Source organism: Mastomys coucha, unplaced genomic scaffold (genome assembly GCF_008632895.1).
Source record: "Mastomys coucha isolate ucsf_1 unplaced genomic scaffold, UCSF_Mcou_1 pScaffold5, whole genome shotgun sequence".
Lineage (NCBI taxonomy): Eukaryota > Metazoa > Chordata > Mammalia > Rodentia > Muridae > Mastomys > Mastomys coucha.
The window spans coordinates 75,040,161-75,064,590 of NW_022196911.1; the positions used below are offsets into that span (position 1 = coordinate 75,040,161).

Here is a 24,430-nt window from a genome sequence, read left to right on the forward strand (position 1 = left end):
CTGACTTCTAGGGAGAGAAGGCCGCCTAAAGGTCTGTGTCAGTTACATAGTGATTAGGAAATTCCAGATGTGACTAATCCGGTGGCTGCACCTATGATTATCTGACATGAGCCAAGAGGACTCAGTGCAGCAGGTTTGTGGCTTCTCCTGAGTGAGAAGCCAGCGCGTCTGTGTGCATGGGGAAGGCTTTCTCCTTTCTTTGTCTCTCTCCGAGGTAAGCATGGGCATGATGGTTTCTGCATTAAGCTCAGTGTACTGCGAGCTTATAGAAGATCTAATTTTCATGAGTTACTCAAAGCTTGGGAATGCCAGTATGTGGCTTTATATAACCTGAAGTAGCAGGAAGGTCTTTGACCTTGAACACTTTATTTGGTGATTTACATATAATAGGCCTCAGCTTTCCAAAGCATTTTATATTTGGGGACATTTTATAATCTTTCTTTTTAAGTGTGTGTGTGTGTGTGTGTGTGTGTTCATATTTTAGTGTGTATTTCTGCTGCTCTTGTGGAGGCTGGAGGATACCTCAGAGGGGTTCTCATTCCTTAAGGTCCATTCTTCTTGTTTTTGGTGACAGTTTTCTATTAACCTGGAGCCAGCTCAGTAGGCCAGGCTGGCTAAGGAGACAGACCATATCTGAATGGCTGCCACCTCCCAACCCTTTTTGGAGAAAAAGGCCTATGGCTCCTATGCATTGGTGGCTGTTTGGTATTTTTCTCTTTAGCTTTCCTGGGCAAAGTTCATTGGCAACTAATTCAAAAGTTGTTGCCGTCAGGGGCTGGAGAGATCAATCAGTGGTTTAAGTACTTGCTGCTCTTCCAGAAGACCCAAGTTTGGTTCCATCAGAGCTTACAACTAACTGTAATTCCAACTTCCCTCCAACATCCTCTTTTGGCTCCCTTGGTTGCCCCTTCTACATAAACACACAAATTAAATAAGATTTTTTTTTTTTTTTTGAGACAGGGTTTCTCTGTATACCCCTGGCTGTCCTGGAACTCACTCTGTAGACCAGGCTGGCCTCCAACTCAGAAATCTGCCTGCCTCTGCCTCCCAAGTTTTGGGATTAAAGGCATGCGCCACCACTGCCTAGTTTAAATAAGTTTTTAAAAAGAAAACAAACAAAGCTATCACCTGTAGGTGCTGCAGTAGCCAATGAAACAGCCTTGTGCAATTATGAGGCAAAAAGGAGATACTTGTCCGGCAGTGGTGGCACACACTTTTAATCCCAGCACTTGGGAGGCAGATTTCTGAGTTCAAGGCCAGCCTGGTTTACAGAGTGAGTTCCAGGACAGCCAGGGTTACACAGAGAAACCCTGTCTCAAAAAAACAAAAAAAAATTAAAAAAAAAAAATTTAAAAAAAGGTGATACTTTTTTCCAGCACAGGGCCTGGGTGACTTGGTCTGTCTGTTAAAGACATTAAAAACTGGAAGAAGAAGAAACTAAAGCAGCCGTGACAATGGTAGAAGGGTTACTGATGAACTGGCCTGGGACCTTTTGCTGTTCCTAGATAGAAAGCATTAATAGGCAAGAAGCAGCTCTTCAGTGTTAGTCACATTATGGGTCCTTGAGAGCCAACGACTTGTGGGCCATGCTGACAGACTCATAGGTTTATAGCCCCAAGCCTCAATAACTAGACACTTGTGGCTCAGCCAAAAAAATATAACTCTAGGAGCTCAGGTTAGAGTCCTATTAGCATTTCTGGATTCCAACTGTCAATGACCTTGTATTTGGTAGTTAGTGAAATCTTTAGCTTTAGCCAGCAGCTAGCAACAGCTTCAGCCAGCAGCTGTCAGTACCAGCCAGTGTTACAGCCTAGAAGCCTAAAGTGTCAGGACCCTTGACCTGCAGTGGTTAGTACTGCATCAGCCAAGCTCCTGAGTGCCAGGTCCTCAGCCTTCAGTGTTTGACAGCTCTCAGGGGCTCACAGCTCCTAAGGGCTCTTTTAGCCCTGGAACTGTCCTCTGTTCTCTTCAGATCTTGCTTTCTCCTTTCTTCCCTAGCCTATTGTCACCTCCACCCGTTGTCACTCTCTGAAACTCTCCCCCTGCCCTCCTCCCACTGCCTCAGCAGACCCTACCATCTCTTCATATCAGTTCAGGCTTCTCTACTGGGTGTGGCAACATACACCTTCTTTTAATCCCAGCCCAGGGACAGAGGTAGGTGGAGCTCTATGAGCTCCAGGCCAGCCTAGTCTACATAGTGAGTCCCAGGCCAGCTAAGGCTACATAGTGAGACCCTGTCTCACAAAACCACCACTACCACCAGTAATGATGATGATGATGATGATAACAACAACAACAACAACAACAACAACAATAATAATTTAGCAGGCAAAGAGACCGTTCAGGAAAAGGCTATTTTATACTGGAACTAGAGAGTAATGTGATATCTGGGAGCTATTAGGGAGAATGTCTCCTGGCTAACTCACAAAAAGGGAGCTGACCAGCCTGGTTATATAGCACAAAGTGGTGGGTGTGGCACATATGCAGAGGATGCATTTGCACCAATCAGCACACACAGTCAACCCCATCAGCCACTGACTTCTTCATAATTTTATCTTTATTCCTTTTTATTATTTTGATCCCTAGGTTCTTGCTGACTGGCTGACAAGGTGCCCCCCCCACCCCCATGAGTGAGACTAGCTATCAGGTCACCAAAAGTTCACTGGAGTTTATTTTACCTTGCGTGTGGGGTTTGGCGTGATTGTGCCTGGAGCAAGGAAGGCCTACTGGAGAGGTCCAGTCTTCAGCTGCCACAGGCCTTCCTCCTCATAGCCAGTGTTATCGGAGAGGTCAGAGAGGATCCAAAGAAGGAGGCTGTGGGAAGGCAATCTGATCGGCTTCTGGAGAACAGGCTGGCTCTGATCCCTATCCCCGCTACTAGACGTAAGGAAAGACCCGCCATTCAAAACCAGAACAGTCTGTTCCCTGTGGCTCATTCACAGAGCAGAACACCAAGGTACTTACAATTAACAAGGAAAAAAGGGGCTGGAGAGACGCTCAATGGTTAAGAGCACTGTTTGCTCTTGCAGAGGACCTAGGTTCAGTTCCCAGCACTCATAGGGCAGCTCACAAGCTTCTGTGGGCACCAGGCATGCAGATGGTGCACACATACATACATACATACATACACACACGCAGAACATCTATGTACATAATGATTACTTTAAAAAATTCTAGCCGGGCGGTGGTGGCACACACCTTTAATCCCAGCACTTGGGAAGCAGAGGCAGGTGGATTTCTGAGTTCGAGGCCAGCCTGGTCTACAGAGTGAGTTCCAGTACAGCCAGGGCTACACAGAGAAACCCTGTCTCGAAAAAACAAAAAACAAACAAACAAACAAACAAAAAAACAAATAAAAAATTCTTGGGCTGGTGAGATGGCTCAGCGGGGAAGAGCACCAGCTGCTCTTCGGAAGGTCATGAGTTCAAATCCCAGCAACCACATGGTGGCTCACAACCACCCACAATGAGATCTGACGCCCTCTTCTGGTGTGTCTGAAGACAGCTACAGTGTACTTACATATAATAATAAATAAATCTTTAAAAAATTCTTAAAGACACCCCAACACAGCACTAGCAACCTTATAAGCAGGCACTTAACTGTGTTCAACAGTGCTTAACTGTTGTCCTATGCCTTAAGTACAGTTGCAGACCTCACTCTATCTGTTAGAACGATTAGCACAAAGCACTATAGATACCTTTCTCTGTGTTCCAGATGTCTGTTGGTTTTCTTGATTTCATACTCTCCCTTCTTCATGTAACCTTACATTGAACACCCACTAATGGGGCAAGCCAGAACTGTCTGTTGCTATCTGTGGTGTGAACGCTGTCTTACACGGCGAAAATCACCCTCTGCAGATGTGATTGAATTGTGGGTCTCGTAGTGGAGACAACCTGGAATGTGCAGGTGAGCTCGATGTAATCATAAGGTTTCTTCCCAGAGAGACTGGAGGAGCAGAGACAGTAGGAGGAGACATAAGCGTGAAAACGAGGGGTTGAGGGAATGTTGCCAGCCTTGAGATGAAAACGGATCCTCCCCGGACACTGAGCTACGATCTCAGTGGAACTGGTATCAGACATTTTAGCTCTGGAAGTGCAGGGCTGTAGATTTGTGCCGTTCTGAGTCACTAACTTTGTGGCAATTTGTTACAGCAGCAACAGGAAATTAATGTGCCACTTGACTAAACCATGAGCCCACACTATTTGTGTCCTCCCCTCTCAAAGATAGAAAGTAAGAACACAGAGCACTTGACAGTGGCTCCTGTTAGCTTAGCATTGTGGGAAGTTCCCAGGTTGGCTTGGAAATGGACATTGCCTCTGACCAGAAGAATCTAAGGTGAAAATAAGGAAACAAGAAGAGATGTCAGCAGGCCACACTCTGAGGAAACACCACAAGTCTTTGCAGGGAGAAATAACTAGACCTTATGATTTTAAAAACAGTTGTGGGTTGTCCACCAAAGAAGACTGCTTGGACCTGGGCTTAAGCCAGCAGACAACTACACTGAGTGTTCAAGATCCCAGTGTAGCACTGTGTCTTTCTCAGGATGAGCTTTTAAGCACAAAAAATATGTCTTGGGTTGACATACTTCAGTTAACAATAGCAGTTAGCAAGAAGCAGAACTATAAAAGCCAAAAAGCAAGGTTGTTATATTTAGAGACAACTATGGACTTTGATGGATCAGGACTTTTGTTTTAGTTTTGGCAGGTGGTGCTATCTATGTGCTCAGTTTTACAGCCTGAATGGCACTTCCATGATGGAGTCAGTTGTGCTAAGGAATGGAGGCCTGCTAAGGTCTGGTGTCTTGTTACAAATCTGCGTGTCAGGTGTGATGGCACACACGTCTAACTTCAGCACTCCAGAGGCAGAAGTAGGTGGATCTCTAGGATTTTGAGGCCAGTCTGATCTATACATCGAGTTCCAGGCTAGTCACTGAATTCACAGAGAGACCCTATCTCAGGAAACAAAACAACATACAAAAATGTCCTACTGCTATGGCCGACATCAACAGTAGGTAAGGATGTTGTTAAAATAGAAGCTGCACTTCACACACATTCACATCTCATTTGTTCAAAGTGAGTCTGTGAGCACATTTGTCTGCTGTCATGAGTCACTCTTTCTAGGCATCTCTTTGTTGTGCTGGAGTATAGTACTAGGCACCTTCCCAGATGTGAGTACAACATCCTGAGCCAAACAAATGCACAGGCTTTCTGGTATTCACAGACATTTATACAGATTGCTGTTCTGTAATAGTTAGAGGTTTTGTTTGTTTGAGATAGGGTTTTTCTGTGTATCCCTGACTCTCCTGGAACTCTCTCTGTAGACCACCAGGCTGGTCTCGAACTCAGAGATCTGCCTGCCTCACCCTCCTGATTAAACACAAGGCCTGCACAACCATGCCTGGCTCTAAAAAACTTAAAAGAGTTTAATCAGATTTTTCTTTTTCTTTTTAGGATTTAATTTTTAATTTTTGAGAAACCATGGCTGGCCTGGAACGCATAGAGATCTGCCTACTCTGGTGCCTAAATGCTGAAGTTAGACATGTAGACTACTATGCCTGGTTTTATTTTAATTTTCAATTCGTGTGTGTGTGTGTGTGTGTGTGTTTGTGTGTGTACAGTGACCTCGAGACTAGAAGACAGGATCAGATCCCCTGCAGTTGGAGTTACAGGCAGTTGTAAGCCCACACTCATGATGGGTGCTGAGAGAGAGCGGTGTGAACTGCTGAACCATCTTTCCAACTTAGTTTTGATTTTTTTTTCCCCAGTCAGGGTCTTTACATATCCCTGGATGCCATGAAACTGTTTATATAGACCAGGCTAGCTCTTTTATTTTCTTTTAACCATTTCTTTTTATTTTATTATTATCTTTTGATATTTTCAGACAGGGTCTCTCTCTCTATTCTTGAATGTCTTGGAACTCTTTGTAGACCAGGTTAGCTATTTTATTTTTATTTTCTTTTAAATATGTCTTTTTATTTTATCAGTTTACATTATTATCTTTTTGTTTGATGATGATGATGATGATGATGATGATGATGATGATTAAAGACATACTGTGTTGGGGCTGGAGAGATGGCTCAGCATTTAAGAGCACCGACTGCTCTTCCAAAGGTCCTGAGTTCAAATCTTAGCAACCACATGGTGGCTCACAACCATCTGTAACGAGATCTGACACCCTCTTCTGGACTGTCTGAAGGCAGCTACAGTGTATTTACATATAATAATCAATAAATCTTAAAAAAAAAGACATACTATGTCATGTTGAGTATTTCTTGTTTAACTTACATGTAATTTTCCAGTGGTCTGCAGGCTAACATGCTAGCTAAGCACTCTACCCCTGAGCAACAACTCCAGTCATGTTTATTTCTTTTTTTTAATTTTAATTTTTATTTCATGTGTATGGGTGTTTTGCTTGCACGTATAGAAGTGTGCTAGGTGTGTCACAAGAGGGCATTGGATCCCCAAGAACTGGAGTTACAGATGGTTGTGAACCAACTTGGGTCCTATTTTGTATTAATTTTTATTTTATGTGTATGGATGTTTTACCTGCATGTATGTATGTATGTGAACCACATGCTTGCCTGGTGTCAGTAGAGGTCAGAAGAGGGTGTAGGGTTCTTAGAACTTTAGCTAAGCATGGTTGTGACCTGCCATGGGGGTGCTGGAACTACACAAGAGTTCTTAACCACTGAGCCATTTCTCTAGTCTCAAAGATTTAAAAGTGGATTTATTCACTTTACCTTATGTGTAAATGTTTTAATGTGTATGCACATCATGTGCAGGCTTGGTCTGGAGAGGGCACTGGATCTCCTGGAATTGAAACGACAGATGTTTGTGAGCCACCATGTGGGTGTTGGAAATGGAACCCTGGTCCTTGGCAAGAGCAACAAGTGTTCTTAACTGCTAAGCCATCTCTCTTCAGTCCACTGTTGTTGTTAATACGTGCTTTTTTTTTCATTCCTTGTAGCCTGGAGATATTTAAAAAAGAAAGCATTACTACTATAATTAGAAGAATTATTCTGATAATTACCGCATTGGTCTTTTTTGGTAACAGTGAGTTTGTAGTTGCAGATGACGGGACTCACTGTCGTGACATCTAACAGTGAAGGCTTACTGTTCCACAGTTGGCAGTTCACAGGATTTGCCCGCAGAGCCTGGAGAACAAACTAATACTCTACACACACAGCCAGACACAGCCCTGGGAGAAAACCTCAATCAGAACGGGGCACATTCTCATGAATCCCACCCTACCCCTACTGCTTACCAGTTGGTTGGTACCTCTGGGCTGGGGGCTGGGCATTAACCTTCCAAGCTCTTGTATTACCACGGTGATGGTTAGGTACAAAAAGGCAGCTCCCCCTGCATGTGGCCGCCACTGCGTCTGAATCACTTTCTGCTCCCCAGATTCTAGCTTCTGCATATGCTGGGTCACATGGAACATCTGTAACTCTAGTTCCAGGTGATCTGACACCTTCTGGCCTTTATGGGCAGTAGCCACACATATAGTGTACATACATACAAGCAGGCAAACCACCTATCACATTTATTTTAAAATTATAAATATTTCTTTTAATTCTCTCTCTCTCTCTCTCTCTCTGTGTGTGTGTGTGTGTGTGTGTGTGTGTGTATGTATACTCAAGAGGGCCCACAGGACAAAAAAGTGCTTATGATCTCTCCAGACCTATGGCAAGCACTTTTATCCACTGAGCCATCTCCTCATCCCAGTAGAGTTAGTTAGTTTTCAGCCTTTTTTGGAAGGTCTATCTTGATCAGGGTGATCTGTATTTCCCAAATCCTGGAAGATTCTGCCCAAACCTTGGCACTTTGTTTTTAACCAGAAAGAGAAATTAGATACTGTGAACGTGGATGGCAGAGAGGGTTTGTCTGCCCAGGCCTGGGTTATTCCATTTTGTGCCCAATCTAAGGTGAAGGGTCCCAAGAAGAAGATGTGCACCACATGGAAAAAGTCAACTGGAAGAATTTACCACTGAAGAGAATGGGAAGAGGATTAAATGTCTATCTCCAGTCTAGTTTCTCTGGGGTGACAGAATACTTTAAAGGGCCGATCCCGACTGTAGGCAAAAAAGAATTTCCTCTCTTCATTTCTAAGCAGAGCCAGGCAGACAAGACAGGGCCTGTAGTATTACTCAACAGTCCAGCTGTGTTTTCAGTCTGACGGCCCAGGGGCAAGTGTAATTAACATTCCAAGGTGTAGATCATTTCCCTACCGAAGAAGCCCTTGGGCAGCATCCTTCCGTGATTGGGAATGGAGGACTCCCTGCAAAGCACGCCAAGCACATTTGTCAAGGTTGTGCAGAAAAATCTTCCCTGTTTTAACACTGACATTCCGACATTCTGCAGTGTGGGAGCCTGTGGAGTTACAGGGCAAGAGACGCGCTGAAAGGGGCGCCTGACTCAGGGTCCTCCCACCTCTTGTTCTAAATTAGAATCCCAATACCAGATCCACTCCAGTCAGGCTTTAATTTCATTTGAAACTTGTATCATCCTGTTGAATCCTGGCCCACAGGAAATAGGGCCTGGCAAGTCCTGAATCTCCTGGAATTTGATCCAGACACAGTACCTGGCTTGATCCAGTTTCCTCTGAGCTAAAAAGCGGTTGTTTTTTTTTTTTTGTTGTTTGCACGAAGAACAACATGTTTTAAAATGTAATATGAAAACCAAGGCTGGTTTAATGCTATGAGCATTAAATGATAATATATGATCTTTTCTGTTTGCTTGTTTACAGTTTTACTATACAGTCTGGCTTCACACTCGTAGGTTACAGGTCTGAGCTACCACTGTGTTTTGGTAGTGGTGCTTGGCTCAGGCTAGGTCCTCACTTCTCTCTTGGGCTGTGAGTCTCTAGCTCTATGAAGCTTTCTGATCCAGTGACCTCTCTGTTCTCACTGGGTTTCTCTTTTCCTGGATCTGTGACTGACGGGGACACAGTTTCTTCTTTTATTCCAGGCTTCCCCACTCTACTGCTCTCAGGGAGTAGGATGAGAAAACCAGAGAGCTCCTTTGAAGTATCCAAGGTTGGACCAGGGAGATGGCTTAGTGGGTATTGATATTTGTAGATAAGTCTGATGACCTGTGTTAGAGTCCCCAGGACCCACAAGGTGAGAGAAGAGAAGCAGACTCCTGTAAATTGTCCTCGGCCTGCATATCTATACTGAATGCACATGCCCCACCCATCCCATAAAATAAATCAATAACATGTAATAAACTTAGAAAAAAAAATTCCAAGTTGTTTTTCTACCAGTAAGTCTAACAAGAAATCCATTTCATGTACAGTCTATGAATAGAACGCTTCCCTCACTAGTAAGCATTATTCTAAGAGATTTATAATTCCTGACTTGAGGACTCATAACAGCACCAATGAGCTACACGCTACCATTGTCTCTATTATTCAGATGAGGAAACCGAGGCACATGAATGCCACATCATCTGTCAGAGTCCCATGGCTGAGGAGAAACAGATTTCCTATTCAAAGCCAGGACTGTCTAAGCCATGGCCAGCCCTCTGGCTGCGGTGCAGAGGCAGTGCCAAGAGGAAGGAGGTTGACGAAAGATGAGATTTGCACAGAGAAGGTTGAAGAAGGGCCAGCGCTGCAAGTCTTCGGCATTCTGTTTTGTTTGCTGAGTGTTGTCTACTCGCTGTAGCCTATGCTGACCTTGGACGTGCCGCACGGGCTGCTGGGTGATTGCAGGTATTCGTGTCACCTCCAGCTAGAAAGCCATTCATTTTTTCCTTTTGAGATGGGAAATGTTAGGGTGGGGCCCTGGCTCACCCAGAATTCCCTGTGCAGACCTGACTGACTTCAGTCTTACAGAGATCCACTTGATTCTGCCTCCGAAGTGCTGGGATTAAAGGTGTGTGCCATCATTCTCAGTCCCCATAAAATTAATAAAAGATATCTTTAATGTTTTGCTTATTTATTATTTTATTTGCTTACTTTTATGTTTTTTAAAGATTTATTTATTTTATGTATATGAGTATACATTGTAGCTGTACAGATAGTTGTGAGCCTTCATCTGTTTTATTATAAATAAATTCACTGTAGCTATCTTCAGACACACCAGAAGAAGGCATTAGATCTCATTAGGGGTGGTTGTGAGGCACCATGTCTTTGCTGGGACTTGAGCCCTCGACCTTCAGAAGAGCAGTCAGTGCTCTTACCCGCTGAGCCATCTCACCAGCTCTCTATTTTTATGGTTTTTTTTTTTTGGAGCAAGGTTACTCTATATAGTCCTGTCTGTCCTGGAGCTTGCTATGTAAACAAAGCTGGCCTTGAACTCAGGAGGTCTTCCTGCCTATGCTTGTATTTGTTTATGCTACACGTGTGCAGGTGCCTCCTCTGGAGGCCAACTGAGGGCACCCTGGAGATGGAGTTAAGGTTGTGATCTGCCTCTTGTGGGTGCTGAGACCCCAACTCTGGTCCTCTGTAAGAGGAGTGACCATTCTATTTCTTTTTTATTACGTATATGAGTCTTTTGCCTCATGAATGTACACGTACCTGGTGCCTGAGGAGGCCAGAAGAGGATAACAAGATTACACTCTTTTTTTTGTTTGTTTTTTTGAGACAGGGTTTCTCTGTATAGCCCTGGCTGTCCTGGAACTCACTCTGTAGACCAGGCTAGCCTCGAACTCAGAAATCTACCTACCTCTGCCTCCCAAGTGCTGGGATTAAAGGCGTGAGCCACCACTGACCGGCAAGATTACAGACTCTAGTGAGCAGTCATGTGCCCGGTGTGTGCAGGGAGAGCGGCAGGTTCTCTTAATCACCGAGCCATCTCTCTAGCCCCCAAGTCACCGCCATTCACAAGCCTTAGGGCAGGCAAACAGTGCTTACATTTCCTTGTGGCTCCAGCCTGGACTGTTGCTGCCTTCTTTGTTGATTTGCTATGAACCTACCCTGCTGTCTATATACACTTGCTGGCAGTTGCTCTAAGGCAGCTCTGGTTCTCAGTGAGTCTTACCGGTGCTCTAGCCACGCCTCCTCCTCCTGGATCTTTACATCATTTTGTTTACAAAAGCCTGCACCTGAGTCTTTTCTTTGGGATTCTGCCCTGGGGCTGCTGGAGTGGTAGTTTCCCTCCTGCACAGCGTCTGCAAGGGCCTGGGAATTTTAATCCTCCAAGTGTGACTTGTAGGAAAAGAGTAGTATTAGAAGCTCCAGGACTTAGGTTGAAAAGGACCTGGGTGAGCTTTTTATACTGGGGTCTCCTGCTGGGGGGCCCTGCTGGGTTCACTCTTACTTTTCTTTCTTTTTTTTTTTCTTCTCTCCTTTTCTTCCTTCCTGCCTCTCCTGTGTGTGTGTGTGTGTGTGTGTGTTTCTGTGACCATGTGCAAGTGGAGGTCAGAGGTCAACATTGGTATCTTGCTGAACACCTCTTTTTTTTTTTTTTTTTTTTGAGACAGGGTTTCTCTGTGTAGCCCTGGCTGTCCTGGAACTCACTCTGTAGACCAGGCTGGCCTTGAACTCAGAAATCCACCTGTCTCTGCCTACCAAGTGCTGGGATTAAAGGCGTGGGCCACCACTGTCCGGCTGAACACCTCATTTTTTGAGGCAAGGTCTCTCACTGAACTTGGGGATCACTGGTTCAGCTGAACTGGCTAGCCAACAGGCACTAGGGAGCCCTCCCTGGTCCCTCATACAGATGGCTGCCACCACACATGCCAGGGTGTTGTTGTTGTTATTGTTAATGCATTTACTCCTTGTACTGGCTAATTTTTATGTCAGCTTGACATAGGCAGGTCAGTCATTTTGGAATCGGAAACCTCAGCTGAGAAAATGCCTTCACTAAATTGGCCTGTGGACAAGCCTGTGGTACATTTTCTTGATTGATAATTGATGTGGGAAGGCCCAGCTCACTGTGGGCAGTACCACCCCTGAGTTGGTGGTTTGGGGTGCTGTAAGAAAGCAGTTGAGCAAGTCCTGAGGAACAAGTCACTAAGCAGCGCTTCCCATGGCCTCTGCTTCCTCCAGTTCCTGCCTCCCAGTTCTTGCCCCGAGTTCCTGGCCTGACTTCCCTGATGATGGACTACAAGCAGTAAAAGAGAGAAACCCTTTCCTCCCCAGCTTGTTACTGGACATGGTGTTTTACCACAGCTATGGGAACTCCTACCTATTTATGTACTTGGGTGAGCACTTACAGGCAACAGTGTGCTTGTGGAGATTAGAGGATAAACTTCATCTATTAAAGAGATGAGTTATTTCCCTTCCAATCATGTGTGCCTTTCCTGCCCAGCCATCTCATTAGCCCTGTGCCAGGGTTTTTTTTTTCTTAATTATTAATTAATTTACATATTGTATATATAGGAGTTTTTATCTACACGTACATCATCTACACACCAGAAAATGGCATCAGATTCCATTACAGATAGCTGTAAGTGAACTTGTGGGTGCTGGGAATTGAACTCAGGACCTCCAGAAGAGCAGTCAGTTGTCTTAATCGCTGGGCCATCTCTCTAGCTCCATGTGCCAGGGTTTTATGTAGATGTGGGGGATCCTCACACTTGGATTGTAAGCCTTTTACTCACCAAGCTGTCTCCTCAGTTCCCTGGCCATCTTGGAATCCGCTCTGCAGACAAAGCTCCATGCCTTTGAGACAGGTAAGTTAAATGAAGGGCAAAAGTTAAATGCAGAGATGGCTCTCTTCAGGAAACTTATTTTGGTTCTGTTACTGAACCTGTACTATCTGCCCACAAAGACAAGAGAAGTCTGTTCTGAGTTTTTCAAGCTCCCCCTCCTTTAAAGTACTCTCGGGTTTTAGTTCTAAAATACAGCTATCAGACCTGGGAGAACTTTGGTTTGCTTAGAAATAGCCTAGGATCCTGAGCTTGGTCTTAGCATTTGGGACTGTTACACAGGAGTGAAGTTTGGGCCAAAGATGACCCATTTACCTGAGAAACAGCTGCCCCACAGAACTAATTGGACTCAGTGGGTTACAAAGGAGGCGGAGGAAGAGGAAGAGGAGGGATGAAGGTGGAAATGGCACGTGTTGGGGGGGAGTTGGTGGGAGGGAAGTAGGAAGATGTAGATATGATCAAGGTACATTAACTTATGGAAGAATACAATGAAAAGATTTTAAGACAGATTCGCTATGTAGCCCTGGGTAGCCTGGATGCCTGGATCTTACTATGTAGAACAGGTTGGCCTTGAACTTTTTTTTGTTTTTGTTTGTTTTTTTGAGACAGGGTTTCTCTGTGTAGCCCTGGCTGTCCTGGAACTCACCCTGTAGACCAGGCTGGCCTCAAACTCAAGAAATCCACCTGCCTCTGCCTTCCAAGAGCTGGGATTAAAGGCGTGTGCCACTACCACCCAGCAATAACTATGTACTCTTTTTTTTCTTTAAGATTTATTTATTATTTATTTACTACAAGTACGCTGTAGTTGTCTTTAGACACACCAGAAGAAGGTGTTAGATCTCATTACGGGTGGTTGTAAGCTACCATGTGGTTCTGGGATTTGAACTCATGACCTTCAGAAGAGCAATTGGTGCTCTTACCCTCTGAGCCATCTCACCAGCCCCAAGTCTTGAACTTTTAAAGATCCTCTTGCCTCTGCCTCTTCCTCTGAAGAGGTATTATTAAAAGTGTGTACCACTACATTCAGCACCAAAAAAATAAAAAAATAAAAAAATTAAAAAAAAAGGAAGAAGGCCGGGCAGTGATGGTGCACGCCTTTAAATAAATAATAAATAGTAAATAATAAGTAGTAAATAAATAATAAATAAATCTTAAAAAAAAAAGAGTACATAGTTATTACTGGGCAGTGGTGGTGTACGCCGTTAATCCCAGCACTTGGGAGGCAGAGGCAGGTGGATTTCTGAGTTCAAGGCCAGCCTGGTCTATAGAGTGAGTTCCAGGACAGCCAAGGCTACATAGAGAAACCTTGTTTGGGGGGCGGGGGGGGAAGAAGAAGAAGAGAAAAAAAGAAATAGGGGCTGGGGAGATGGCTCAGAGCAGAGGTTCAGAGCACCAGCTTCTCTTCGAGAAAATTCACATTTGCTCTTCCAAAGGTCCTGAGTTCAAATCCCAGCAACCATATGGTGACTCACAACCATCCAGAATGAGATTTGACACCATCTTCTGGTGTGTCTGAAGACAGCTATAGTGTACTTACATATAATAATAAATAAATCTTTGGGTCAGAGCGAGCAGGGCTGGATCGAACAGAGGTCCTGAGTTCAATTCCCAGCAACCACATGATGGCTCATAACCATCTGTACATCTACAGTATACTCATATACATAAAATAAATGTTTTGTTTTTTTTTTTAAAGAAATAGGGTCTGGAGAAAAGGTTCCTGACTAAGATCACTGGCTGTTCTTGCAGAGGATTTAGGATCAGTTCCCAATACTAACATGACAGCTCACAACCATCTGTAACTCCATTCCCAGGAACACTCTTTTGTCCTTCAAGGGTACCATGCAATGCACATGGTGCGTATACATACATGCAGGCAAAACACTCGCATAAAACAAACAAACAAACAAATAAATAAATAGATAAATAAATGGCTGCTCTAGTGTTTATCAGAGTTCCAGGCCAGAGATCTTATTCCGCAATGTTTTTTTCTTCTAGTACATTGTTTTAATGATTCTGTTTACTCGAGCCTTCTAGAGGCTGATATGCTCTCCAGTTGCCTACACACCAGCCAGAGGCACTTGCCAAAATTCCTGGCTATAGCCCCTCTCCTGAGGAACAGCCCTGGAGGGAGACAGTTCAGTGGAACATGCGCAGAGATGCTGGCCTGCTTTGTGTGGAAGCTGCCTGTTTTAGGCGATCTGGTGTTATGTTACATGAACACTAGCATTTTCCACAAGTATGGCTTCCTACTGCCAAAAGAATCTCGGCCAGATGACCAAAGAGGAAACTTTCATGTGGCAAGTGCTGCAGAAGGAAGTGAGTCCTGGGAGGAGCTTCACTGGCAACCTACAGACACTCTTGGTATTTATGTATTATTATAAACAAAAACATAGGAAAGCTATCTGATATTCACTATCCATTACATAGCTATGTGGTAGTTTTTTTTTTTTTTTTATTCTTTCTTACTTGGAGACTTGTTTTGATTCTGAATAATGTGTCTGTGTATGGGCATGTGTGTCTGAGAGGTGCTGAAGGAGGTGAGGCCGAAGACATGGGATCCCCTGAAGCTGTAGATACAGCTTGAAACAGTTCTGGTCACGAGGATCTTGTCTGGAGAAGGCAGGAGAACACAGGTGATGGGGCTGTGGAAGGGTCCAGAGTGGCAAACACTTCCCCAGGTGGTGGAGGCAATCGGGCATGGGCAGGTCAAGCCTCAAGTCTTAGGCATGGAGAAGAGAGGGTTGTCTCTTTTGGGTTTGCCTTCTGAAAAGGCTCTCACTGTGTAGACCAGGATGGCTTCCCACTCAGATGCTTGCCTCTGTCTGTACCACCATGTCAACCCCCACCTCTCAGCCCCTTTGAGGCAGGGCCTTAGTAAGCCCGCTGGCTTCAAACTTGCTGTGTGGCTTGGGCTGGAGAGGTGGCTCAGTGCCTGAGAGAATTTGCTGCTCCTTCAGAGGACCTGAACTCAGTTCTCAGCACCCACATAGCAGCTCATAACCATCTATAAATCCAGACTCTACCTAGGCTGTAACCCCCAACATCCTCCCCACACGCTCCCTAGATAGACTGCAGATGCTGAGACAAAGAACTTGACATGATAAAAAGATGCATGTGTTTGAAGCCAAAGATAGACCTGTGTCTTCAACATGTGAAGATGGTTAAAAAGGTTGGGTTCTCTACGTCCCCCTGCTAGGACATAGCTATGATACAGTACTGTGGGAAACAGTCATCTTTTATACACTGCCTAGGAGCAATGAGTTCCAGGTTTTCAGTCAGACCTCCAGGGCTTTGCCCACAATGGCTCCACCCCTGGCAATCTCCCTACTCTGCTGGGCCGGCTTGAACTCCACCCAACCTGTCTGCTTCATTGCTATGTTTCATATATTGCTACCCAAATATTTCTGCCTAAACCCCCAAGTCCCCCGCCCAGCCAGTTCCTTCTAATGCAAGGGCGCATGACTTTCCGAATTTTAGGTGGTCTACAAACGGGTCCCAGGATTGTGATCTCTGCGCCCATCCCTGCGGAGGACCTCAGTTATGGCTTGTGAATGCAGCCTGCCAGCCTTATGCAGTCCTGTTGGTTAGAGAGGATCTAGGCCTTTCTCCCTTGACCTCACTGTGATCAAAAGAGGTGGGTCTTAGCCTTCTGCCGAACCACCTGGACTGTGCAGATGGAGCATCTGACAGTCTGATGAGCATTGTGCCACAGCTGGGAAGGGAGCAGAGCTAGAGAACAGGAGAGGTGAGACTACTGAGAGAACTTGGTTCTCAGAGTCCTGAGGGAAAGAGCAGAGAGTTGAGTTTGGACAGGACAAGGCTAGGTTTATTCTGCAGCCTGGCCTTCAGCTTCCCACTTGAGAACCTGTAAGACTTTTGGGGAAAGTTTTGATGTTTCTGGGAACCACAGGAAAGAATCTGTTCTGTTCTGTCCTTTCTTCCTTCAGACTGGGCAAGTCGGCAGGACTCACAGCGTATCTGATCAGCAGAGGTCTGTCTTTTCCCCGGGGGAGTAGGAACTGCCAAGGCTCTGCTTCAGCAGTCTGTGGCTGAGGATCCATGGCATCCCTTGTCCTTTTCCCTCTTCCTCTCATTGGGAGAAGCAGCAGACTGGACAGCACTGCCATGCTGTGCATTCTGAGCCTGGGAACAAAGAGGCCACTGGAGAAGCGGCAGCCATGATGAAGAGCTGGCTGCCTCCTCTTCCTCTGACCATTGCCTCCATCTGTAACTCAGTGGTTAATAAGAACAGCAGACCTGGGGCTGTTTCTAAGGAAAGAGGTTGGCCATGATGACACAATAGCTCCCGAGGAGGGATGTACATGCTTAAATCATTTCTTACCTGAATATTCAGCACACGGTGGAGCAAAGCTGCTCTCATCAACCTGGAAGCAGAGCTAGGAAGGAGCTGGAGTCTTTCTTAGCTCAGGCCCCTAATAACCTGGAGACCTCCTACTAGGCCCCACCTCGTGAAGGCTTGGGGACGATCCTTTACCATGTGGATGTTTGGGAGACATTTGAGGCATAAAGCTGGGCAAGCTGCTTGGAAGGCTGAGGGAGGGAAGCCATTTGAGTCCAGTGTCTGAGACCTGCTCTGGAAATATAACAAGGCCCCACCTCTTGACTTAAAACGAGGTCCAGCTACAGTACATCCCATGTAGCTGCAAAGGCATTCACGAAGGAAGGAAGAAATGAATGACAGAATCAGGGTTCTCTGAAAGGAATATTTATACTCTAGGTCACTGAAGACTGAAGAGAAAACGCCTACCCCCTACCCCCCACTAGCACACCTGGAGGAAAGACGAGTTTTTCTCCACTGTTTTAACACCTAGATCAGAAGGCTGCATAGGGATGAGTCCACACAGTAGCTTTTGTTAACTAGGCATTGATAACAATTAGCTTGTAACTAATTGTTTCCAGCTGCTCCCTTTTGTTTAATCAATGAAAACAAACGTATTATGGTTTGCTATCTGCAGAAGTTAGAAGCTTAGAAAGACGGAGCCCAGGACAAGATGACTACGTGCTTAAAGGGGAGGAAGGACTGGAGTGGGCAGAGCAGGTTTAGAGGAGGGGGAGAGGTTAGGGGAAAGGCAAAAAGAGAGAAATTCTTTCAGGCCTAGACAGAGAACGGGAGTGACCAATATTCTATTATTTCTCCTTGTATCCCTTCCCAGTGGTCATGGTGGTTGTTGGGGGGGGGGGCTGTCTATTTTGTTTTTGTTTTGACAAGGTCTTATTCTGTAACCACATCTAGCCTGCAATTCACAATGTAGCCCAGGTTGACCTCAGACATCTGTCAGTCCTCTTGTTTCAGCCTCCTGAGTACCCATGCCTGACCTAAGCTAAGGTTCTTACAGTGTGTTGTTAAATAGGGCTAATGAGAATCAAGTACTTAGACTAAACAGTCCAAATAGACCCTTGCCCTCAGCTGTGCAGCTTTGGTTCTAGACAAAGAACCTGGCAATTGTGGGCAAGAGATGACTTGGTGGGTAGTGTGTATGCTAAGCATATGTGAGTCTCTGAGTTCAATTCCTACCACCCAAAACAAACCAACCCCAAACAACCAAATAAATTTCTCCTTCCATTCCTGATACCCTCTGTTGGTTACTTAATCCTCTCTGTCTTTACCAGTCATAGCACTCACTGGTATAGTTAGGCCTCTTATAGCCGAAGCTGGGTGTGCGTGCCTAGCAGAATGGAGGGGTTCCTTGTTCTCTGTAACCTGAACTCCTTGGAGGCTCAAAGTCAGTATCAGCACTTAAGGAAGGATGAGGGCCCAGGCTTCTTTTAGCTTTACTTGGAGATGCTGGTTATTAGCAGGAAGGAGGATAAAAAGCAAATGACCCAAACTGCATGCCGTATCTGGCAGGTCGGATACCCAGTAGGATTAACAGCTAGATCATCGTGGTGAGTAGGGGACTCTACTGCTCTGTGCTCCTCTCTCATTTCTGCCATTTCCTCAAGATAGCCATGTTGTTTGTTTTATTTTGTGACAGGGTTTCCTGTACCACAGCTTGGCTTCAAATGCCTTATGTGATTAAGGATGACCCTGAATTTCTGATCCTCTTGCCCCTATCTCCTGATAACTAGGATTACAGGCTTGTACCGTCATGCCCAGCAGCAGCCTAGCTTTGAAAATGTCTGCTTTTGGGTAGGGATGAACAGCAACAGGTTCAGGGGCCTCTCCCTGACCTTTCCCATGATGACGGCTTTTGTCCCACAGGCCAAAACTGTTGCCGTAGAGCTGTGGACTCTATCAGCAACTAAATATGTCCACCTTATTTCTACAGCCAGGGAAGACCGGTAGACACTTTGTTTATTTTACTTATATGAATACACTGTTGCTGTCTTCAGACACACCAGAAGAGGGTGTCAGATCCCATTACAAATGGTTGGGAGCCACCACATGGTTGCTGGGAATTGAACTCAGGACCTCTGGAAGAACAGTCAGTGCTCTGAACTGCTGAGCCATCCTTCCAGCCTGCCCACTTGTATTTCTACCAGTGTTCTATTAACTTTGTGCATAGCTCTCTGGGAGTCTGGCCCCCACTCTAATCTTGACATGTAAAACAATGCTACTTAATCTAGAATACTGTGAAGCCTACTGCTCCTAACTCTAATACTGTCTGTCAGCAGCCCTCGTCTACAGAGAACCATCAGAACGTGCTCAGCATGCTGCATCTCTCTCACCAGCTTGTGAAAGAAGGCAGAACACTGCCAGCTTGAGAGGTACATTGTATACCTACTCTTTTGAGTAGCATCCCGCTCTTTTGAGTCTTTTTTTTTTTTTTTTTTTTTTTTTTTTTTTTTTTTTTTTTTGAGTCTTGTATTTAGCTCCAGCTGGTCTCATACTTGCTATGTATTCTGGGCTGCTGGCAACTCACAATCCTCCTGCCTGAGGATCTGAGTGCCGGCAATACATGTGGCTGCTTCCCTGTGTCTATGACTCTCTTAATTCTGTTGTTTTTCTATTTTGTGAGTATAGGCCATTGCTTTCTCTAAGCTTCCTAGGACTGTCCTAGTAATCCATTAGCACCATTTCCTGGGGGTCTGGCCAGGATGTAGGTCCCACAGTACAGGAATGTTCTTATATCAATAAACCCTGCTTTGCTTAGTATTATGTTTTCTCCTCCTCCCTCCTTTTCCAAAGCAATTTGGAGACCTCATCCCATGCTCTCTTAGCTTCTGTGCATGCTCGTGCACACACACACACACACACACACACACACACACACACGCACGCGCGCACACACACTCACATGGCTGGCTTTATCTTCAATATACACATTGCCTTTCCTCCATTAGTGGTTCTAACACTTTCTTGGTGGGGTTATTTTGTGGTTTGACCTTAGTTATTAGTCTGGCAGGCAGGTGAAAAGGTGTTGGTAGATTCTGAGGGCTTGTTTTGTCCTACAAGGCAGATATACTTATGGGTGAGAGATGATGAGGCAGTAAATAGCCTTTAATGCAGAGGGCAGAGACACTTCTACAACGTTACAGTACTCAAGGTGGTATGGGTTTCTAAGGGTTGTAAATGCATGGAAAAAGATGACCTGCTGCATGTGTCCCAGTCCAGACCTTGGCCCAGCAGACTTGCCAGACCTGAGAATCACTTTGGAGTTGGACTGCTCTTATAATTAAGTCCCAGTCTTGTACGCAGCTTTGACTTTTATCCTTAGCCTTTGGCAATTAATCACTCTAAGACTTTCATTGTCTTTCTCCATGGCATAGATTTACTGCATCCACATACATTACATAATTTCATCTGCATGTGTTGCTGTCCTGAGACAGGGTCTCACTAGCTCAGGTTGGTCTTGAATTCACCACTGTCCTACCAAGTGTAAAAGTTACAGGTATAAGCCCTATTTCTGTCCTTAAATGACCATTTCCCTTACATTAAAAAAAAAAAAAAGCCTGCTAGATTGCCCCTACTTGTACATTCTTCCATTCTACCAATAGATTTCCATTGGTATTATGTTCCAACCTTCTTTTAAGAAAGGTTTAAATTTATGTGTATGCATGTATATCTGTGCATGTCAAGTCCTGCAAGGTTGTGAGTTCCTCACTGCCAGCTTCTCATAGGGTAATTCAGCTCCACTATATCAGACTCCCTTCATGGCACTTGGTATCCTTGGGATCAGCACTGTACAGTACAGAGGGAATAGTATTGAGGAGAAATAGAAGCTGAATAAAATGTCATGGCAAAAGCTTCAGCCAGTCAGTTTCTTGGGAGCTGATCTGACCAGGGGAGCTCTGGAGCCAAGAGAGCCTTCAGAATGGTTCTGCCCTGCACTCACATTTCATGTGAAAACTCTCTTCTGGAAGTGCTGTAATGTGGCATGCAGAAGCTCTCCTCAGCAGAGGGCAACTCCTGGAGTGGCCTTCAGCTGAGGACTACTGGTTACTAACCCTTCCAGCGGCTAGGAAACAAGAACCTGTGCTCTTTGGTATGCAGGGGTAGAGGGACAGTGAGCTGTTGTGTCCATAGAGATGGGGAGAGGGTAGAATTAGTACCTTGAGACTTTGAACAAGATCCTTGAGGGGCTGGGAAGATGGCTCAGTGGTTAAGAGCACTGGCTGCTCCTCTGAGGACCTTGGTTTGATTCCCAGCACCTATAGGGGGGCTTATAACTGTCTGTACCTCCTGTTCCAGGGGATCTGATGCCCTTTTCTGGCCCTCTCAGGCATTGCATGGTGCCTAGATATACATACGTGGTACTTAGATATACATGCAAGCAAAAACAGTTATTAAAAAAAAAAGAAAAATGATTGACAGTGTTTAATCTAATGAAGAGGGGGGGATGAATGAGGGAGATATACATTTAAACTGTATATAATCTCTAATACATAATCTCATAAACACATAATCTCTAATACTCATCATTTACAGTGCAGAAGAAAGGAAGTTAGGATATAAACCAATTTTTACTCTACTCAAAAGTGTATGCCTTCTGCCAACTACACGACAGCTAGTCCACTCAGTTTCCATGAGCTAAATTCAGACAGCTAGCTTACTTTGTTTGGCTATATAACATTAAGAAATGTGATTTGGCTGTCACAGTGTAGAAATTAGAAATGTCTATACATAAGTTTGGATTTCTAGCTTCTCTTAAGTAACTGGAAGTTCTAGCACCATGAGGTCAACATCCCTGCATGGCAGTAACTGTCTGGAGCTGAGTGGCATCTGCCCTTTAAACATGGGTGGGTGTGGGCAGGGTTACTCCTTAGTTATCCAGGTAATGCCTTTGCTGATGATTTGGTTTAGACTCCCTATCATACCACTGTGCATGGCTCAACAAAGTTTATGGAGTGGAATGGGCTGATAGATACTTAATATTGGTTTACAAGAACTGACTGAGTTCATTAGAGGAGGTGGGGTGAAGGCTAGAACCTCCATCTGCAATGAGAGGCTTGGTGTGCAGGGGAGGAAATGGGACTTTGTATATATGCATAGTAAGATGAATTAATGATCCAGTGACTGGAGCCTAAGCAAAGAAAGACAAGCAAGAAGCCAGCACTTAAGGTTAGAGAGGAATGGAGACAATCAGGAAGGAACCAGACAAGGAGAGGCATGAGACAGAGGACATTTAGCAATGGAATGCCGATGGAGGGAAGGGAACCCAGGGCTCAGCCACATCTAAGTTTCAAAAATAAAGATAAAATGCAAGGGCAAAGAGGAGCTAACCAGGGGTTTTCAGAGTCGGTATGAGAAAGGGAAAGATGGGTAGTGGTTCTAGATGTTTAGCAGTGAAGTAGACATGTTAGGATGCTATTTGGGGCTATGTGCTATGAGTAAGGGCTTTTTCCAGGGTCCTGGATGAAGAAGGCACAAAAGGCTCTTTAATATTCACTCATTTCTCTTTAGCACTGTCATCGTCTCTGACATCATCTAAAGAAATCAGCATCCATGTTGCAGCTTTCAAGAAGGGATCATAGAAACAGCTAATCTCTTTGTTTTAGTGGAGTGAAAACGCATCTTGGAAGATCACTAATCTACCCACACTTGAAACTTCTCTTACAGACATATCACTTTATTCATGGGCTAATAGCTCTGTGGATTTTCTGTGGTGAAATGAAAATTGTGGTTTCGTTTCATCTTATCACCCAGTTGGTATCTTTCTGTGTGGCTAATGGTTGCTGACTACAGGCTGTCCTCTGAGTGTGTATACATACTTTTGTTTTTTGAGACAAGGCCACACTATGGAGCAGTGGTTGACTCACAAAGATTTGCTTGCTTCTAATAAAAGCGAGCATCTCCACACCCTGCCTGTAAACACATTTTAATACTGACTTAAAGTGCATTGAAGAAAACTCATTTCAAAGTCCAGTGTCTGAGCAACTTTTCCTCCCCATCCACTGAGTAGAGTTTCACTGAGTAGCCCTGGTTGGCCTGGAAATACCCAAGTAGAACAGGCTAGCCTCAAGCAAACTACCTTTTGGACTTATCCTCTTTTTGTAAGCATGCACAGCCAATCCCACGTAAGTCCTTTGAACTCTGGTTCTGGGCATTGGAAAGGCCCTTGTTTCTGGAGAGCACCCTTCTCGATTCTTCTTAAAGCCAAACCATTTTGGTACTTATCAGCCCTTGGGCATATCCTGGAACCTCCAGTGCTCTATTCATCAGATAGGTAAGGCTACTGAGCCCTACTGGAAAGGTTTGCTTGAAAGGCTGAAATGCCTAAATGTTAGGCCTTTTAAAGGTCTTTACAGTGTGGTGAATTAGTCTTCAATCTGAATTATCATCCGTGCAAAAATTTTATTAACTTTCAGTTAAATTAAAAGTTTAGTAGAGGAGTTTTGGGTTGGGGATTCTAGTCTCTAACTTGGATCACCACTGCGTCTTGCTTTGGAATTTAAGCGATCTTAAAAAAAAAAAAAAAATCACGGAATCTCTCTTGGCCTTCCTTTTACCCGTTTTCAGCAGCCTTCAGAAGCCCCATCGACTGCGTGGCGGTGTGTGCCTTATGTTTTTAAGTGAAGATAGAGGGGAGGGACTGAATGCAGCCTCCCGGAGAGACCGGCGGCAGAGATCAGCGGTCGGAGAGAAAGCCTTCGCCTCAGGACACCCTAACTTCAAACCCCGGGAGCAATCCAAGGCCGGAGGCCAGGGGGGGAAGGGCTGTTCGAGGCGGCAGTGGCGATGACAGCCGACGCACCGTAGTCGGCTCAGATTCTCTGGCCAGAGTCCCGCGCCAAGTTAGGTGGGGAGACCCGCGGCGGTGAGGGACGCGCGCCTCCGGGCCCGGAGGAGTTAGGTGACGTCACCTCCAGGAGGACTCGCTTTTTCATTAATGAAACCGGCCGGCGCGGGCGCATGCGCAACGGGCCCCTTCCCTCTCGCTTCCCCCTCCCCTTTCCCAGCCGCGCTCTCAATCTCGAGCTCGCTCGCTCTCCCTCTCCCCGAGCCGTGGAAAGGATCCCACTTCCGGTGGGGTGTCATGGCGGCGTCTCGGACTGTGATGGCTGAGGGGAGACGGCGCTAGTGGGGAGAGCCACCCACAGGCGCCCTCCCCTCCCCGGGTTCCCCTCCCCACCCCTCCCCCAGTCTCCTCGCCAACGCCCCCTTCCCCTGTCCCCCTCCCGGCGGGCCGCGCGGGCCCCCGTCCCCACCCCCGTGGGAACGCTAGCCGCCCGCACTCCTCAGCCGCTCGGCTCGCCGCTGCCCTCACCTCCGCACCGGCCGCCCGCCCTCCGGCGGGCACGGGACGCCGGCCCTCTACCACCCCCGGGTCGCGGGGAGGACATGGCCGCACACAGGCCGGTGGAATGGGTCCAGGCCGTGGTCAGCCGCTTCGACGAGCAGGTAACGGGCCGCGGCGGGCAGGAGGTGGGAGCGG

The 24,430-nt window shown here is 45.7% G+C and overlaps 1 protein-coding gene and 2 long non-coding RNA genes across 5 annotated transcripts in view; 1 reads left to right on the forward strand and 2 right to left on the reverse strand.

The window, feature by feature from the left end:
• Nucleotides 1–2,394: 2,394 nt before the first annotated feature.
• On the reverse strand, nucleotides 2,395–4,377 carry LOC116078798. The gene is made up of 2 exons (XR_004113631.1): nucleotides 3,698–4,377; nucleotides 2,395–2,814 (listed from the first exon to the last, which is right to left on the reverse strand). It is a non-coding gene; the product is annotated as an uncharacterized LOC116078798 (long non-coding RNA).
• Nucleotides 4,378–16,397: 12,020 nt separating this feature from the next.
• On the reverse strand, nucleotides 16,398–24,423 carry LOC116079200. The gene is made up of 2 exons (XR_004113803.1): nucleotides 24,263–24,423; nucleotides 16,398–16,736 (listed from the first exon to the last, which is right to left on the reverse strand). It is a non-coding gene; the product is annotated as an uncharacterized LOC116079200 (long non-coding RNA).
• Nf1 (neurofibromin 1) overlaps nucleotides 23,920–24,430 on the forward strand; it is a 258,357-nt gene continuing 257,846 nt past the window's right edge. For 2 of the 3 annotated variants that reach the window (XM_031355033.1, XM_031355032.1), the window contains exon 1: nucleotides 23,920–24,396. In XM_031355033.1, the coding sequence (XP_031210893.1) occupies nucleotides 24,337–24,396 (60 nt within the window). In that variant the 5' untranslated portion in view covers nucleotides 23,920–24,336. The remainder of the gene's footprint in view (nucleotides 24,397–24,430) is intronic. The other variant, XM_031355034.1, reaches the window with a different exon arrangement.